The sequence below is a fragment of the Cyanistes caeruleus genome, chromosome 3 (assembly GCF_971803275.1).
Source record: "Cyanistes caeruleus chromosome 3, bCyaCae1.hap1.1, whole genome shotgun sequence".
Taxonomy (NCBI): domain Eukaryota; kingdom Metazoa; phylum Chordata; class Aves; order Passeriformes; family Paridae; genus Cyanistes; species Cyanistes caeruleus.
Window position 1 is genome coordinate 2,906,591 of NC_141703.1, and position 17,539 is coordinate 2,924,129.

A 17,539-nucleotide genomic window follows, 5' to 3' on the forward strand; every position below is an offset into this window, starting at 1 on the left:
ACTCTTTTATAGTGGCAAACTCTCTTTGGTCACAAAAGGTGACTTCTGCATTTGCAAGTTCATACCACAGAATCCCAAAGGATCATTTGGGCTGGAAAAAGTCTCCAAGATGAGTCCCAGCTGTGCCCAATGCCCACCTTGTCCCCAACCCAGAGCCCTGAGTGCCACGTCCAGGTGACACCTGCAGGGATGGGCACTGCAAAGCTCCCTGGGCAGCCCCTGCCAAGGCCTGAGCTCCCTTTCCATGGGCAAATTCCTGCTGCTGCCCACCCTGAGCCTCCCCTGGCCCAGCCTGAGGCCTGAGCTCTCCTCCTGTCCCTGTTCCCTGGCAGCAGAGCCCGAGCCCCCCCGGCTGTCCCCTCCTGCCAGGGACTTGTGCAGAGCCACAAGGGCCCCCTGAGCCTCCTTTGCTCCAATGTTTATCTTCCAGAAAATCCTGCTTTTAATATGCAGCAAAAGGAATTGGCTGTTGGAGAAGCCTTGATAGTTTAATATTAATATATAAAAATATGAGGAGGACAAAGGTGTCTTCAGGTAGATTCAGGAAGTTTGATCCTTTAAGGTTGGATCCTTTCAATGCAATGGCTCCCATCCAGTCAGACAGACAAGGATTGGGTCTAGGAGCTTCAGCTTCCTGGATTTTCCCAACATCAGCAGCCTGGACCATTGGGACAGCCTAAAAGTAGCTGCTTGGGTGCCCTTAAACCAACCTGCTTGGTTACCCTAAAATAATCTGCTTGGGTGCCCTAAAAGTAACCTGATTGGGTGCCCTAAAAGCAACTTCTTAGAGTGCCCTAAAAGTAATCTAATTGGGTGCCCTAAAAGAAAAGTCTTTGGGTGCTCTAAAAGTAAATTGTTTGGGTGCCCCCAAATCCCCCGTTTGGGTGCCCTGAAATAACCTCTTTGGGTGCCCTAAAAACAGCTTTTTTACCAAAATACCCCATTTGGGTGCCCTGAAAGTGCCCTGTTTGCAGTGAGCACCCAGCAGCTGACTGACAGCGAGTTGGAGCCTCTTTGCTGCAGTTCCCTGGTGAATTGAGCAGCCGGAGGGCTCGGGAAAATCGGGATTTTCCCAGTTTGGCGCTGCCGGGATTCCAGCAGAGCCTTTCCCGAGCTCCAGCCCCCCTCTGCTGGCCGAAGAGCCGCGGTGCTGCTGCCGGGAAAGCTCCTCTCCCAAAAATCCCATCCTTGGCACGAACTCCCTGAGCTTCAGTAATTACCTGATGATGCTCTTGAAGGTTATTTTTATGTCTTTGCTGCAGACTGACTCCTTTTTTTTGTGGAGTGTCTGGTTCAGGTTCCTGGAATGATTTTAATTCATAACCAGAGAAAAGAAAGACAGGTCTTGAATGTGAATTTATTTGTTTTATTCCTGCTCTGTCCTGCTTGGATTAGGGGTTGTAGTGGCTTGCAGGCCATATTCTGGTATTTGGGCACTCATTCACAGTTGCAGGTTAAAGGTTAGGAAACAATAATGGCAATTTATATTAAAATTATATAAAATCTATAAAATCTATATATTTATATTACATGTAAGTAATATAAATAATTACATATAAGTTTGCTCTTAAAAGATTATTTACATAATTTTCTCTTGCACTTTTTGCTTTCTGGCTGTGGTCTCCAAACCCATCACAAACAAGGATCAAAGAATTCTAGGAAGTTACTCCAAGACCAGACAGATTGTTTTGTTTTTCACTTATTTATGAGGTTTTAAATCACAGTTAAAAACTTCCAGCTCTGTCCTTTGAATTTTTTTCCTTCAGGAGTTTTTTTTTTTTAAGGCTTTTATTTCCCAAATAGTGCAGGCAGGATGGGGTCCTGCTCTTGGCTGTGGCTGCTGAGTGCTTCAGTTTCAGGGAAGTGTGGGAGCACATGGTCCAGAGTGAATAGAAAAGTTGGGATCTCTGGGATCTTTCCCTGTAGTAGTAACAAATTAATATTTCTCTGTCCAGTTTTAACTGGTTCCATCTTGTGAATTCAACACAGCCTGATGGGAATAAAAGATAAGAACTTAAAAGTTGTCACAACAGCAGAGTTTGGGGTTTTTTTGCTGCTCTGTTTATTTTCATCATGGATGCTTAGATTGCCTGAAACTCTTTTCATTTAATTACAAAATTATTAGAAAATTGATTTACCTGATAAAGGAGGTGAGATTTTGGTAGCAAATTGATTTTGGTAGCAGTTGAGCTTTTATGAAACACCTGGAATGGGAAGGTCAGACTGACTGTTAAGCACCTTTCTATCTTATTTAAGATCACTCTGAATAATTTGAGATTGTACAGACCAGATCTTGGCCAGAGATTTTATTGATCACATCACTGTGATCATTGCCAAATCCGTGCTGTAGCACCAATTTAAAATCCTTAATTCAGGATTAAATTCCCACTACCTGATCAACATTATTTTTAATGATGGTTTGACTTCAGCAGTCTCTGTCATCAGTGTGGCCATGCAGGTCAATTAATTAAACAATTACACTTGGAATTCTTGCTAAAAGTTGTCCTGACACAGTGAGATCTTCATTATTTAGTCTGTTTGTGAAGCAGAACATGTGCAATACACAAGCTGAATTTATCTTCCTTTCTTCTTAGTTGTGGATGATAGTGAACCTTTCTTCTTTTTAAACAGAATCTTAATTAAAGCATCCCATAAACAGCTCAGCATTCTCCATAATCAAAATAAAAATCATTTAAAAAGGAACAATGCCATCTGTTTGGACAAAAAAGAAAATGTCCATAGAGAAATTTATTGTGTGTTCCATGCCCAAAGGCTGGGAGTTCAAACAGCACACCTGAGTTAAAAGTCACAGTTCCTATAAAATGTGCTTTGTCACCAGCGTGTTGTGGACACATAAATGGGGCCATTTTGTGCATATTTCCCTATTATTTAATTACAGTTTATAATTGTAATTAATTTCTTGTCTCTCAGGCCTAAGATGCAGCATCTCTTTGATTTGTGTTCTGGTTTTAGGGAGATCTGAGCTTGCAGTGTTGCTGTCTGGCCACCAGATAGAGACTGAAGCTTGTGAAATGGGAACTTCTTCCCTTTTCCTTTTCCTTTTCCTTTTCCTTTTCCTTTTCCTTTTCCTTTTCCTTTTCCTTTTCCTTTTCCTTTTCCTTTTCCTTTTCCTTTTCCTTTTCCTTTTCCTTTTCCTTTTCCTTTTCCTTTTCCTTTTCCTTTCCCTTTCCCTTTCCCTTTCCCTTTCCCTTTCCCTTTCCCTTTCCCTTTTCCCTTTTCCCTTCCCCTTCCCCTTCCCCTTCCCCTTCCCCTTCCCTTTCCTTCCCCTTTTCCCTTTCCTTCCCTTTTCCCTTTTCCCTTTTCCCTTTTCCCTTTTCCCTTTTCCCTTTTCCCTTTTCCCTTTTCCCTTTTCCCTTTTCCCTTTTCCCTTTTCCCTTTTCCCTTTTCCCTTTCCCCTTCTTTCCTTTTCCCTTTTCTTTGGTGTTTTAGCATTCCTTGAATCCAAGACAAATCAGAGTAAGCCCAACATTAAAGGATTGTTGGAGAGGGTTGTTGTATAAATCAGATAATGACTTTATTCCATGGTCTTCCATCATCAGGAGGAAAGACTCTCTCATGGAAAAAGAAGGGAATATTACAAAATTCACAGTATAAAAGTGTGAGAGAAAGAATTCAACCCAAAACTTTATGAACCCAGGGGAGCAAAATAGAAGCTGTGGAAAAGTTCATACAGGTTCAAGTATGTGCTCAGAAATGTATGACTGTCAAAATCCACAGTTTTTAAATAAGGGATTGGCTTCAGTAGCCTGCAGAATTTAAATTATTTACAATTTTTGGATGGTGATAATTTATTTTTTTCACCAGGCTGTTTATTTCAGAGTAGAAATTAGATCTTTATTTTTGAAGTGAGCAAGCAAATTTGACTTATAAATTTGAAAATAAACATGAAGACTTGTCATACAAAGTCCCTTCTCAAATTAGAACAATTTTGTATGGGAATAGTTGATATGATCTATGGAATTCTTCCACATTGAGACTTTCCCCATAAAAATCAAGTCCCTGTGCTGGTCATGAGAGATTGGGCCCTGCCAATCTTCCTGATAATTCCTCTGCCACATCCTGGTTTCCTTCACCAGCAAAACCCACCAGCATTCCCATATTCCAATATCCTTTTTCAGTCAGAATTCAGGAATTTGAAGGAAATACTTGGATTTGAAGGTGCTTTAACAATGGCAGCTGGGTCAGGACTTGCTGCTGCTCAGTGCTGTGGGAGGGAACCAAAAGATCCCCTTTAGGTGGGGTTTATTTCATGGGCCACATTTGTTTGCCAGATGAAAGGAAGAAACAAAAATGTTTTGTAAATGTCTGATAGTTTGTTTAGGAAACTTTCAAACAGTTTCCTGATGTTTACAAAGTGCTTGTACTTATAATAAAATAGAATTAATGTGTTTTCCCCCTGCCCACACAGGAGGAGAATTATTGTTTGGCTTCCTAGGGTGGTCCCTCGGGTACCTCAGTGCAGGTCCAGTTTCAGAAGCAGAAATTTGCTATAATTTCTTTCAATGAGACCTTTTTTGGGTCATTTTGATGTGATTCTTTTTATTGTGTCATTGGGGGAAGGGGAGGGGGAAAGAGTTATTTGTACAGCAACCATTATAAGTGTTAAGTTATCCTATAAAAATTAGAAGAGGAGGTTGGCTTAGTAATGATAAACTCTCTTCAGTCACAGAAGGTGAATTCAGCTTTTTCAGGTTCATATCACAGAATTCCAGGATCATATAAGTTAGGAAGGCTATCCAAGGTGAATCCCAGCTGTACCCAATGCCCACCTTGTCCCCAGCCCAGAGCCCTGAGTGCCACATCCAGCCCTTCCTTGGGCACCTCCATTTAATAACTCATTTATTAGTTCAGTAATACTGACAGAAAACATGCACAGCACAAGCTTTTCTCCAATGGAGTTGCTTCAACTCACCCTGAAGTTTTCTGTCCTGCACCTGGAGGGGAACAACCCCAGGCAGCAGCACAGGCTGGGGGTGACCTGCTGGGGAAGGACCTGGGGGACACTGAGCAGAGTCCTGGGGCAGGAAGGCCAAAGGGATCCTGGGGTGCATCGGGATGAGCATTCCCAGCAGGTCAGGGGTGATGCTGCCCCTGTGCCCAGCCCTGGAGGCACCTCTGGGCTGCTGTGTCCAGCCCTGGCTCCTCAGCACAGCAGGGACAGGAGCTCCTGGAGCTGAGGAAGGGCCTGGAGCATCTCCGTGCCCAGGAAAGGCTGAGGGAGCTGGGGCTACTCAGCCTGGAGAGGAGCCCCAGCTGAGAGGGGCCTCAGCCCTGGGTGTCCCTGGGTGTCCCTGGGTGTCCCTGGGGTGTCCCTGTCCATTGCTGTCCATCCCTGTCTGTCCCTGTCCATCCCTGTCCATCCCTGTCCATCCCTGTCTGTCCCTGGGTGCAGGAGGGGCAGAGCAGGCCCAGGCTCTGCTCCAGGCCCAGCAATGGCACCAGAGCCACAGGCAGGGGCTGAGCCCAGCAATTCCCCCTGCACAGGAGGCACAACTTGTGCCCTGGGCAGTGCCCAGCCCTGAGCAGAGAGCAGAGAGGGGCTGGAGTCTCCTTCTGGGGATATTGCAGAGCCACCCATGTGAGGGGATGGAGAGAGGAGCACGCTGAGGGATCAGCCACTCTCCAACCTCCCCATCAGACTCTGGCTGGGTGGGACAGAATTCCCAGAGTTTGTCTGGCAGTGCTGGAAAAAGCCCTTGGAGATTTTTTGTTTTTTGGTCGTCCTGGATTTTGTTTTTATTTGGAATTTAATGCAGTTGAATGTGGTGAGCTGGCCCAGTTCTCCAGCAGTTCCTGTGAAGTTCCTTTGGAGCTATACCTTAAATACAGTCACAGTTCATGTGTCAGCCCTGAGGGGGAGGAAGGATGGAGGAGAGTCTTTGTTGTCAGAGGAGATTTGGATTAATCCTGTTGGGTGTAGTGGGAGGAGAGGTAGGAATCTTGGAATGTACTACTTTTTAAAACATTATTAATATATTAAAAATATTAATATATTAAAAAGTAACTAAACTGGGTGTGGGGTTTTTTTTACTCTCAGTTTTAAAAAAACCTGTTCCGTTGAAATAGCTCATTCTGGGAGGAATTTCACAATTTGATGTAGTAAATATATCATTAAATTCCTGTTTTTGTTCTAATTTCTGCCATATTCCCATTCCAGAGGCGAATGCCCCAAACTTTTCGTGATCCAGCCACTGCTCCATTGAGGAAACTCTCCGTAGATTTGATCAAAACATACAAGCATATTAATGAGGTAATGGCTGCAGCTGTCTTTAATGTGCTCTGATGTTTGTTACAATACATGATTTAAATGGATTTTCTACGAATAATCTCATCAAGAGATCCAAAAAAATGAAGTTTTCTCTCAGTTGTTCACATCTTGTTTGTGGTCATGGCTGTCATGGTCCTGTTTTCTGTCCAGCACACAGGAAATCTTTTATCCTGGGATTTATTTTCTGTTGTTTTATAAACAAATGTTGAGCTTGCAGGATAAGGAAACACAAGTGGCACAAACACACTTGGAGCTCAATTAAACTTTATTAATGTTTCTAAGAACTTTTCAGGAAAATGTTGAAGTGTTTCCTCTGAATTATTGAATTAAATATTATTGACAAATGGACAATATAAAGTTGTTCAGGTTAATACAGGAAAGCATCAGTTAGTTTCAAACTTTGACAATTAAAGGGAATATGAAGGGATTTTTATGGTGATTAATGACTTCCTTGGAATTCTTTCCAGTCTTGTGGGAAGATCAAGTGGTAATTCTTGTTTCCAGTTAGCATTTTGAATTTTACTGTGTGCACACTATGCTGGGATTTTTCTGTTCCTTTGGCACCTGTGAACTCTAGAGATCAGTTTAACTACATTTATCAGTGTTATTATTATTATTATTTGTGTTAGTACATTCCTTTAGTGCTGCTTTCCCAGTTTTTCAATTATTCAAGACTTTGCTTTGGAATAGCAACCTGACTTTAAGCACAGCAATAGGAGGAGAGGATTGCTTGATTTTCCACTTGTAGAAGTTGCACTTTAAAACCACAGGATGCTGAATAAAAGTTGATTTTCCTCTTTTTTGAGCTGCAGTTCTAAGCAGGGCTCTTAAGGAAATTCCTTTTCCTCTCCAGGTTTACTATGCAAAAAAAAAACGGCGGCATCAGCAGGGCCAGGGAGATGATTCCAGTCACAAAAAGGAGAGGAAAGTTTACAATGATGGTTATGATGATGACAACTATGACTACATTGTGAAAAATGGGGAGAAGTGGATGGACCGCTATGAAATCGACTCTTTAATAGGCAAAGGATCCTTTGGACAGGTAATGGCTCGTTAAGTATTTATATCATTTCTATGGATCACAGTTGTATTTAATTTGAAGTGCTATTGCTGCTTCATTTTGAAATCAGAACTTTTTTCTCACTCCTGTTATCCTGAGTGCCTGTTAAGACACTCACATTTTGTGTTATTTCATGTTACTACAGAAAACATTTGAATATATTTCGATGTCTTGTAGCATTTTACAATAAAAAATCCTCCACCTTTTGCCATCTGTTGACATTTTCAACTTGGGTTTGGTTTTGGTTTAAGTTTTTAGTTTGAATTGGGTTTTTAAATTAAAACAATATTTAGTGCTGGATCTTTCCTCTTATAAATGTCATTAGCAAGCATTTGTTTTGACTGGTTGCAGCTTTAGCCAAGGATGGAAGGAGGATGGAGCTTTTATTTGTGTTGGTTTTAGTTTTTCTCAGATTTACCAGTCCTTTTACAGTGTTGGTTTAGTTAATTTTATTTGCATATAAAGTGACATCAGTGCAATAAATGTCACCAAATCAGTTGTAGCTTTCTTGTTGTATCATCAGAAGAAATAGAATTAAAAAGGAGAACTCTGAGATCAGAAAGGTGAAAAAGGGAGTTTGGGTGGGTTTTGAAAATTGGATTTCCCTGATGGATTTGGTTTTTCTTGCAGGTTGTGAAGGCTTATGACCGGGTGGAGCAGGAGTGGGTGGCCATCAAAATCATCAAAAACAAGAAGGCTTTCCTAAACCAGGCCCAGATTGAAGTGAGACTGCTCGAGCTGATGAACAAACATGACACTGAGATGAAGTACTACATAGGTATTGAATTAATTATTCCTCATTTTTATTTTATTATGAATGGTTTAGATCTTGCTGTAGAGTTTAGGCTGCTTTCAGCTGATTTCCAAATCTATTTTGGAATATTTCTGATGATATTTGGCGGTTCCTGCCAAGCTGGTGGGTCCAGGGAGCTCAGGAAGTGTGGGGAGGAGTTGGAATCAAGTGTAGGAAGCCCAGCAGGACATGGGATGGTGGGAGGAAAATTCCAAAGAGGAATTATTAAAGAACAGGAATTTGGAGAAGGATGTGTGGCAGGAAATGGCATCAGAGTGGGAGTGAAATGTGCCATCTCAGGTGAGTTATAAAGGACACAGAGGGAACTGCTCTGGGATAATGGAGAAAACAAATCCATGGACACCAAGCTGACCAGAAATCCACCTTAATTAAAAGTCTGAATTCTCATGGTGCTCATATTCAAGATTTTATTATGCCAGAAAGGGGAGTGCGTTGCTTTTTCTCTGAAATGCTTTTGTTATTTCAATTGTCTTGTGGCAGCCTGAAGGTTTGACAGTGGCAAACCCTGCTGGCCTCTCAACAGAGGAATGTGACAAATATTTTACTCATTTAATGAAAAAAAAAGGCTTGGATTGGTTCATTTCATAAACTGAGATTGTGCCAGAAAAAAATGAATACAATTCCTTGGGGATATTGATCAGTTTTATTAATTGAAGTAATCAGCTTAAAAATTGTGGTGATGTCACTGTGCATTTTAACTTAGTCTCACAATTAAATATTTCCTCTGTAAATGTAAGGGAGTGATAACTTACTTTGATAATATATCCTTTCACAAGTTTTTTGGTTAATTCAGCTTTACTGAGGTGCACCTGAGGATGTGAAAATGTCCTCTTGTCTCCCAAACATGGCAGAAATATTTTGTAAATAACACAGAAGAGAAGAAATACTCTTACTTAGTGTTCAGCTTCCTACACATTGATTAAAGTGTTTAAGATTTCACAAGATTTTCCAGTTTTACTGAGGTGCACCTGAGGATGTGAAAATGTCCTCATGTCCTCCAAACATGGCAGAAATATTTTGTAAATAACACAGAACAAGGAAAGAAAAACAATGCTCTGTTCTTTCATTGATGGTCCTCCTTCCTACATGCTGTGTTGTAATTAACCCATAATTCATTCTCAGTGTGTATTAATGATTAATATAATGTATCAATTAATTTTCCCCCTTTTCCCCAGTTCATTTGAAGCGCCACTTCATGTTCAGGAACCACCTGTGCTTGGTGTTTGAGATGCTGTCCTACAACCTGTACGACCTGCTGAGGAACACCAACTTCCGCGGCGTGTCCCTCAACCTGACGCGCAAGTTCGCGCAGCAGATGTGCACGGCCCTGCTCTTCCTGGCCACCCCCGAGCTCAGCATCATTCACTGTGACCTAAAACCAGAGAACATCCTGCTCTGCAACCCCAAAAGGAGCGCCATCAAGATTGTGGATTTTGGCAGTTCGTGTCAGCTTGGGCAGAGGGTGAGTTTGGGGGGAAATGGGCGAAAATTCTGTTTGAGCTGCTGAAAAACGCAGGGTTTTAAAGTCATAACACTCATCTAGCTCATTGAAACTTCATTCATGATGCTTTCAAAACAACAACTCAATTTTAAATAGAGATCCACAGTCCACAAGAGCTTTAAATACAAGTGTCAAGTTTGGAAAAGATCTTTAAGATCAAATCCAACCATGAACCAGCAGCATCACGTTCACCAAGTCCAAAAGTGCCACATCCACCCCTTATTTTGAACAATTCGACAGTCCACCAGTTCCCTTTAGCATCCCAGTAGATAAAAATCTACCATATGATAGATTTTCCATGTTTTATTTCACCTTGGCTGTGTTTTTGTGCTGTGTCAGTAGAGAATTTATCAGCACTTGGTTGTAGAAATCTGCAGTGCTAATAAATGAAGCAAAAAAAAAAAAAAAAAAGTAAAAATAAATTTAAAAAAAACCCTTTTTTATTATTATCTTATTCCATCTATATTCCCCTTTCAATGAGCTTTCCTTTAGCATGCCCTTGTTTATGATTAGTGATACTGCAGATTGGATCTTTAGGAAAAGAATTCATGAATTTATGGACTAACTTCACCAAAAGTGCCCCAGCTGTCTCTTGAGCAGTTGGCACTGGCCAGTAGCACCCCACTGCCTTTTCCCAGAATAAATTTAGGAAGAGTGGATCAGAATATGGAATATTGTACTGAAAGCAGCAATGAGACAGAGACTTAGATTAATTAAAGAACTTTTTGCTATAAATTAAAAGGAAGGACTGAAGGAAGACAACAAGAATTGTCATCTGAATTATTTATCCAAATCCATTATTTATCAATAATAAGATAATTTTGAAATGTTAAGAATCACAATTACAAAAACATGACATGACTCAAGCTGAACTTCCTGCTTTTTTTTGTGAGCATAATATTTTCCTAAAAATTAACAATTAGATACTTTTATTACTGTAATGAATGTATAGATTTTATTATCCCTGATACCTCATCTTTCCCTGCACCAAGATGGGATTATTTTGTTTTGTCACTTGGAAATTTCATTCCCTTTGGATGCTGTGTGTGATTGTGACTTTGAGATGTTTTTATTGCAGATATACCAATATATCCAGAGTCGTTTTTATCGATCACCAGAGGTGCTACTGGGAATGCCTTATGACCTTGCAATTGATATGTGGTCCCTTGGGTGTATTTTAGTTGAGATGCACACTGGAGAGCCTCTCTTCAGTGGGGCAAATGAGGTGAGTTATGTACCCAAAATTGGGTTTTTTGGTGTTTATTCCCATCATGATTTTCAACTCTTTAACTGGAATGGATAAATTAGGGAAGTCTGGTAATTCTGGAAAGGATTAAACATCAATTACATGACTTTTGTCAGGACACAAAATTGCCTGTTGGTAATTTTCTGTGTCTCCTTCTTACTCCTTAATTTGTTTTGTCCTTATTAATTTTTTCTTAAATTAATTAACTTAGAACTTGTGTGAGTAGCTGACATTTGTGCCCCAGCTGGGCTGGCTGTCACTTGTCCTTCACAAACCCATTTTATTTGGGACAGGTGGATCAGATGAATAAAATTGTGGAAGTTTTGGGCATACCACCAACCCACATCCTCGACCAAGCACCCAAAGCAAGAAAGTTCTTTGAGAAGTTACCAGATAGCACTTGGAACTTGAAGAAGACCAAAGATGGAAAAAGGGTAGGTGAAATAATTAGGATAATAACATATATATAAAAATGTATAAAATGGTGAGTTGTTACTTTGTTTTGCATTGTCTTATTGAAAACGCACCTTTATTGTTTATTTTGTTCTGTCTTGTCAATTAAATAACTTTTCCTGTCATTTCTTGATAGCAGTAAATAACTTTTTCTATAGTTTCTTGATTTGATCTGACTTTTGATATAGAATCTGTGCACACACCCCCAAGGCTTCACACACTGATTCCAAGCCATTCCTCCCTCCCCACAGGAATACAAACCACCGGGAACTCGCAAACTCCACAATATCCTGGGAGTTGAGACAGGAGGGCCGGGTGGGCGCCGTGCTGGGGAGTCAGGTCATACTGTAGCTGACTACTTGAAGTTCAAAGACCTCATCTTAAGGATGCTTGACTATGACCCCAAGACACGAATCCAGCCCTACTACGCCCTGCAGCACAGTTTCTTCAAGAAAACAGCGGACGAAGGTACCAACACGAGTAACAGCGTGTCCACGAGTCCTGCCATGGAGCAGTCACAGTCTTCAGGAACCACCTCTAGTACATCTTCGAGCTCAGGTGGGTGTTGGGCATGAACAGGTGGTAAAATTCTGCTTCCTAATGCTGGGCACTGCCCAGGCTCCCCAGGGAATGGGCACGGCCCCGAGGCTGCCAGAGCTCCAGGAGAGCTTGGACAGCGCTGCCAGAGATGCCCAGGCTGGGGGTGTTGGGGGGTCTGGGCAGTTGAACTGGATGATCCTTGTGGGTCTGCTTCCAACTCAGAATATTCCATGATTCTGTGAAATGTTAATATTTTTTCCATATTGTCAAAAAATATCAGTCATGATCACTAAACAATTATTTTAATCAGCTGGAACAGGTAAACAGAAAACCCCAAAAACCCAACTAGATGAGCAAAAATGTGAGTGATTAACATTGATCTTACACTTTTCCCTTAAAATACTTTGTAAATCTTTATGCTGCCATTGTTTCATAGCTGTAAATTCTGTGTCCCTTTAGTTACTGAGCATGTTGGGGTTTTCCAGGTGGATCTTCTGGCACGAGCAACAGCGGAAGGGCACGGTCAGACCCCACACACCAGCATCGACACAGCGGTGGGCACTTCACTGCTGCTGTTCAAGCTATGGACTGTGAAACACACAGCCCACAGGTAATGCACAACATCTTAGTGCAGAACAGATAAAACTATAAATTCTCCCCCATGTAGACAATTATTTGGTTTGTAGATAGACCTTGCTCTTTCAGTAGCCTTTAATCAGCTGTGTTGTTCCAGAGGTTCCTCTAATGCTGTTGGCACCTTTCAAGGTATGAGCTACAACATTTTAATTTCCTTTGCTTTGCTTATTGTCTCCAGGCTCCTCAGCCAGAGGTCAGGGCTTTATTTTTCTAAATGTTGTACAAATGCTGTTATTGTCACTATAATGTAAAGCTGCCTCTATAATTATGACAGCAAAGTCACTTATCAGACTTCCTTTTACTGTTTGAAAATAACATCCAGGATGTGCATTCATTTTTCTTAAAGTACATATAGAAAAGTAATGGAAATTATTCTTAAGTACATGCCTGCATTTCTAGAATAATTGTGCAACTGCAAAACTTGGATAACGTTATAAAAAATTGGCATAAATATGAATAACCTAATCTCTCACATATTGTTCGAGATAGAAAAGTATTGAAAATTATTCCTAAGTACATGCCTGCATTTCTAGAATAATTGTGAACTGCAAGGCTTGGTTAACGCTTTAAAAAATTGGATAGACACGAATAACTTCATCTCTCATATATTGTTCAAGAACCAGCTGGATGTGACACTCAGTCAACAAAGTGGTCAGAGGTTGAATGGTCTTGGAGGTCTTTTCCAAGCTGTGTGATTCTGTGGTTGGGTGAAGTGACAGCTGTGAGTCAGCGTTTCAATTGGAATTTTGCAGGTTCGACAGCAGTTTCCTCCTCCGATCGGTTGGACAGCCACCGAAGCTCCCACCCAGGTCACCGTCGAGAACCACCCGGTTCAGGAAACCACCTTCCATGTAAACCCTCAGCAACAGAACGCATTACACCATCACCATGGCAACAGCTCCCACCACCACCACCATCACCACCACCACCACCACCACCATGGACAGCAAGCCTTGGGCAGCCGGACCAGGCCGAGAGTCTACAATTCTCCAACAAACAGCTCCTCCACCCAGGATTCTATGGAGGTGGGCCACAGTCACCACTCCATGACATCCCTGTCTTCCTCAACTACTTCTTCCTCTACATCTTCCTCCTCTACTGGTAACCAAGGCAATCAGGCCTATCAGAACCGCCCAGTGGCTGCTAATACCTTGGACTTTGGACAGAACGGAGCTATGGACATGAATTTAACAGTCTTCTCTAATCCGCGCCAAGAAACTGGCATAGCTGGACATCCCACGTACCAGTTTTCTGCTAATACAGGTCCTGCTCATTACATGACTGAAGGACACCTTGCCATGAGGCAAGGCATTGATAGAGAAGAGTCTCCCATGACAGGAGTTTGTGTTCAGCAAAGTCCTGTGGCTAGCTCGTGACTAAACTGAAACTAAGTTTGTTTCTTGTGTGTTTTTATAGAAGTGGTGTTTTTCCAAAAAAACAAAGTGCAAAGCTGCTTGAATCAGAAGGAGATAAACTCACTGAACCGCTACAGGAGGGCAAAGTTGACTATTTTTTTAAACTTGAAAAGATTGCAAAGGGACAATGAAGTTTGTTTTTTTTTTCTGTTGGTTTTTTGCTGGGGGGAGGTTTTTTTGGTTGGTTTTTTTTTTTAAGAGCCATGTCTGGACCCACCTTAACGGATAGCTTAGTGGTGTTCACCTTTTGCTTCCCCCATTTTAACTTGCCACAACCTAGTCATAGTTTGGTTTTTTTGGGGAGGGGTTTTGATTTTTTTTATTTTTAATTTTTTTTTTTTTTTGCTCTCATTCAACAGGGGTTATTGTTCAAATGTTAGTCATAGTTGCAAACTAGTTTCTTTTTAAAGGCATTGCACATGATTTCTAAAAAAAGGCCCTTTGAAGTTTTTTTGGGTGGGAGGGGGAGTGAGTAATATATATATTTTTTTTAATTCCCCAAACAACCATGGGCACAGAAATGCAGTACTGTAAGAAAGAGGGACCTTCAGATTACACAAATATATTATTCTTCAGCTGTAAAAAGGGACGGTTGTGACGGAGTTTGTGAGGCACATTGAGCATGCGAAGTGGCGGTGAGCAGAACTCTCCTTTTCTGAATCTACTGAGGATCAAAGCAGCAATTGTGATGGGAATTCTGTGGGTGCCACCTTTTGGAGCCCACGGGCAGTTAGGATGGAAATCTGACTGGTTTCATAACTGAGGTGCACTGAGAAGCAATCAACGGGTCGGTCCTGGCCAGTCCTGGGGAGGTCTAAGTGGTGGTCTTTGGGATAACCTTTGGCCTTATGGATTTGGACTCTTAAGTTAGAAGAGCCTACCATTTCAGATGCAATCACTTTTGGACATGCTTTTGCAGACAGTCCTTAATGCTGAAAACACAGAGAATGGGTAATTCAAGAGGCCTTTCTTTTAAAATAGACTTTTGTGACCCACTTATTGTAAGGTATTGCAAGGTCACTTTGCGTGTGTCATAAAGTTGACTTCCTTATTGGTTGAAGGTCACAGGAGTAGTGGTTTGCGTTTGATGGAAATAGCTACAACTGTGTCCCTTCCTGCTTTTTACTTTTTTCTTTTGCTTTTTCTCGGCACGTGGTTTTCTCCACCATTACTTCTGCACAAAGACGTCTTCTGTTCATCCTGAACATTTTTAAAAAAAAAAAAAAATGCAGAATTTTATGTGACTGCTTTTTTGCCTCACAATTATGCTGTGAATTTTACAAAAATTTATTTTCTTTTTTGATAATTTATTGTACCAAAGCTGTTTTTATAGCACATAGATGTCTGTAACCAATAATGTAGCAGTTCTGCACTTTGACACAAGGTGTAACTAGACCATTTTTAAATGTCAGTTGAAAAATTATGGCTGTACTATTGCTTAAACAAAACTGGAACTGTTGTTGAATTCATAGCCAATACATTTACAGCAATCTGTGTACTGAAGATAATAGATTGACATCTACTTGGAGACTATAACATCTGTTACATTATCAATGTGTTCAGGCTTCTGAAGGTTAAAAGGGACACTAGATCCAGAAGCTATGAAACCAGCAGTTGATTCTTGTATTCCTTATTAACATAATTGTAAACTTGAAGGCAAAGACCTTGATTGCATGAACAGGTCCAAAAAAATAATAGGCTGAGTAAAGCAAAACCCTCACAGGAGACCTGAGGTTAGCAGGCTGTATTTAACAGGTGCCTAATTTTTGGGTAACGCTGCCTTAATATAACACAGTCAGCTTGGCAGTTGCAAAATTTACGGGCCCATCCAAGAGATTTTTAATTTTTTTTTTTGTGGGAAAAGGAAAATAAAAAAAATAGCTGCGTGAAAAAAAAAAACAACCTTGGTGAAAGAATGAAGGTGAGTTCCTTGACTGCCCATCCCAGTGTTGCCCATCCTCTCTTACAGAAGCAGTGATCTACCTCTGCCAGTAAGCTCTTGGAAAAGTTAATTTGAGCAGCAAATGGTCAATTCCATGCGGCCAAGTCGTTTTTTCAGTCGAAAAGGTGGAATTTTTTATACTCACAGTGGCAACACAGCAGCTGACTACCATGTAAATGGGAAGGAATCCTTGGGATTAGCATTTTTTTGTAAATCATGGTTTTCTTAATCAAATATTTCTTTTTGTACCGACACATCAACCCTGTGAATGAAAGTGGATTTTTTTTTGCCCCCGTTTTTTTTCTCTTTTTTTTTGGTTTTCTTTTTTTGTTTTTTTGTGGTTTTTTTTGAAGCTCAGTAATTCAGAGAAGTTTACAGGATTTGGAAGGCTGTCACCTTAGAAAAGGATGCTGAGTTTAGCAATACTAAAAACAAAACAAAGGAATCCAGTTCTTACTGCTGTCTAGGAATATAAGGGTAATACGGAACCTGGGTAACACCGAGCAAGCGCCAAATAAAAAACAACCCCCCCACCAAACCTAAAGCAGTTCAAAGAAATAACCTCTACATCAAGAAAGAAAAGAAAAAAAAAAAAAATCATAAAATCCAGTGCTTCTGCATACTGTGTTATGTTACAGTCCAGTTTTGTGTGCTTTACTACACAGTTTGGTTACAGGACTTCTGTGCATTGTAAACATAAACAGCATGGAAAAGGTTAAATACCTGTGTTCAGATTGTAAGATCTAGTCCGGACTTGCTGTGTATATTGTAACGTTAAATGAAAAGACAAGCCCTTTGTATTATAGTCATGCAGTCTTATGTATGATAAACAGTTGAATAATTTGTCCTCAGACTCTTTACTGTGCTTTTTAAAAAGGATAAAAAAGAGGAAAAAAAAAAAAAAAAGAAGAAAAAAAAAGAGTAATTTAAGAAGAAGAAAAAAAAAACAAACAAAAAATGTAAACGTAGTAAGTCTTCCTATGCAATTAACTTACTCCAAGCCATGGTATGGTAGGTATAATTATACTATAATATGTAAATATCAGATACATTGAAACAGACTTAAAAATATGAAAGTAAAAGTTGGAGGCGTAACAGCTAATTTGGAGTTTTTAATTGAAAACCAGCGAGGTCTGCAAATCACTGATGTGTGAACACAGCTCTGCTTGATTCTCATGGACTGTGCTTGTAGTTTGAGTTCTTTAATCCTCATCTCTTGGTCTGGGTGTTCTGATGTGCTCTGCAGCTTCCTCCCTATCCCAGACGAGCCGGTTTTGAGGCCATGGAATGGGATTTTGGGATCCCCAGAACCCAGCCCAGTTCCTCCTGCACCACCAACTCCCTGGCTCTGGGTGCAGTAGGACCCAGTTCTGGAAAAAGCTGATTTTCCTGTAGGTTCTGCCAAGTGGGAGGAGTTTTCCGTGTCTCTGGAGTGATTCAGCCAGGTTATTTCCAGGCTCCCAGTCCTCCTTCAGTTCTGGGACTGCTGAGTTACAGCTGGTGGCCACCAGAACGATGAGTAACAGCTCCAGTTTGAAACTGCTCCACGTAAATATATGTTAACTTGATTAACCTCCTTAAATCCTTTAACTGTAAAGCTCTTCCAGCTCTTCTGAAACCTCAGATGTTTTCAAACCCGTTGT

The 17,539-nt window shown here is 40.8% G+C and overlaps 1 protein-coding gene across 4 annotated transcripts in view; it reads left to right on the forward strand.

Moving 5' to 3' along the window:
* The window catches only part of DYRK1A (dual specificity tyrosine phosphorylation regulated kinase 1A), a 70,714-nt gene extending 53,967 nt beyond the window's left edge, over window positions 1–16,747 (forward strand). For all 4 annotated transcript variants that reach the window (XM_086883956.1, XM_086883957.1, XM_086883959.1 and 1 more), the window contains 9 exons: window positions 6,179–6,271; window positions 7,143–7,331; window positions 7,980–8,127; window positions 9,339–9,625; window positions 10,743–10,889; window positions 11,204–11,344; window positions 11,615–11,921; window positions 12,389–12,513; window positions 13,292–16,747. In XM_086883956.1, coding sequence (XP_086740082.1) covers window positions 6,179–6,271; window positions 7,143–7,331; window positions 7,980–8,127; window positions 9,339–9,625; window positions 10,743–10,889; window positions 11,204–11,344; window positions 11,615–11,921; window positions 12,389–12,513; window positions 13,292–13,915 — 2,061 coding nt within the window. In that variant the 3' untranslated portion in view covers window positions 13,916–16,747. The remainder of the gene's footprint in view (window positions 1–6,178; window positions 6,272–7,142; window positions 7,332–7,979; window positions 8,128–9,338; window positions 9,626–10,742; window positions 10,890–11,203; window positions 11,345–11,614; window positions 11,922–12,388; window positions 12,514–13,291) is intronic.
* The last annotated feature ends 792 nt before the right edge of the window (window positions 16,748–17,539 follow it).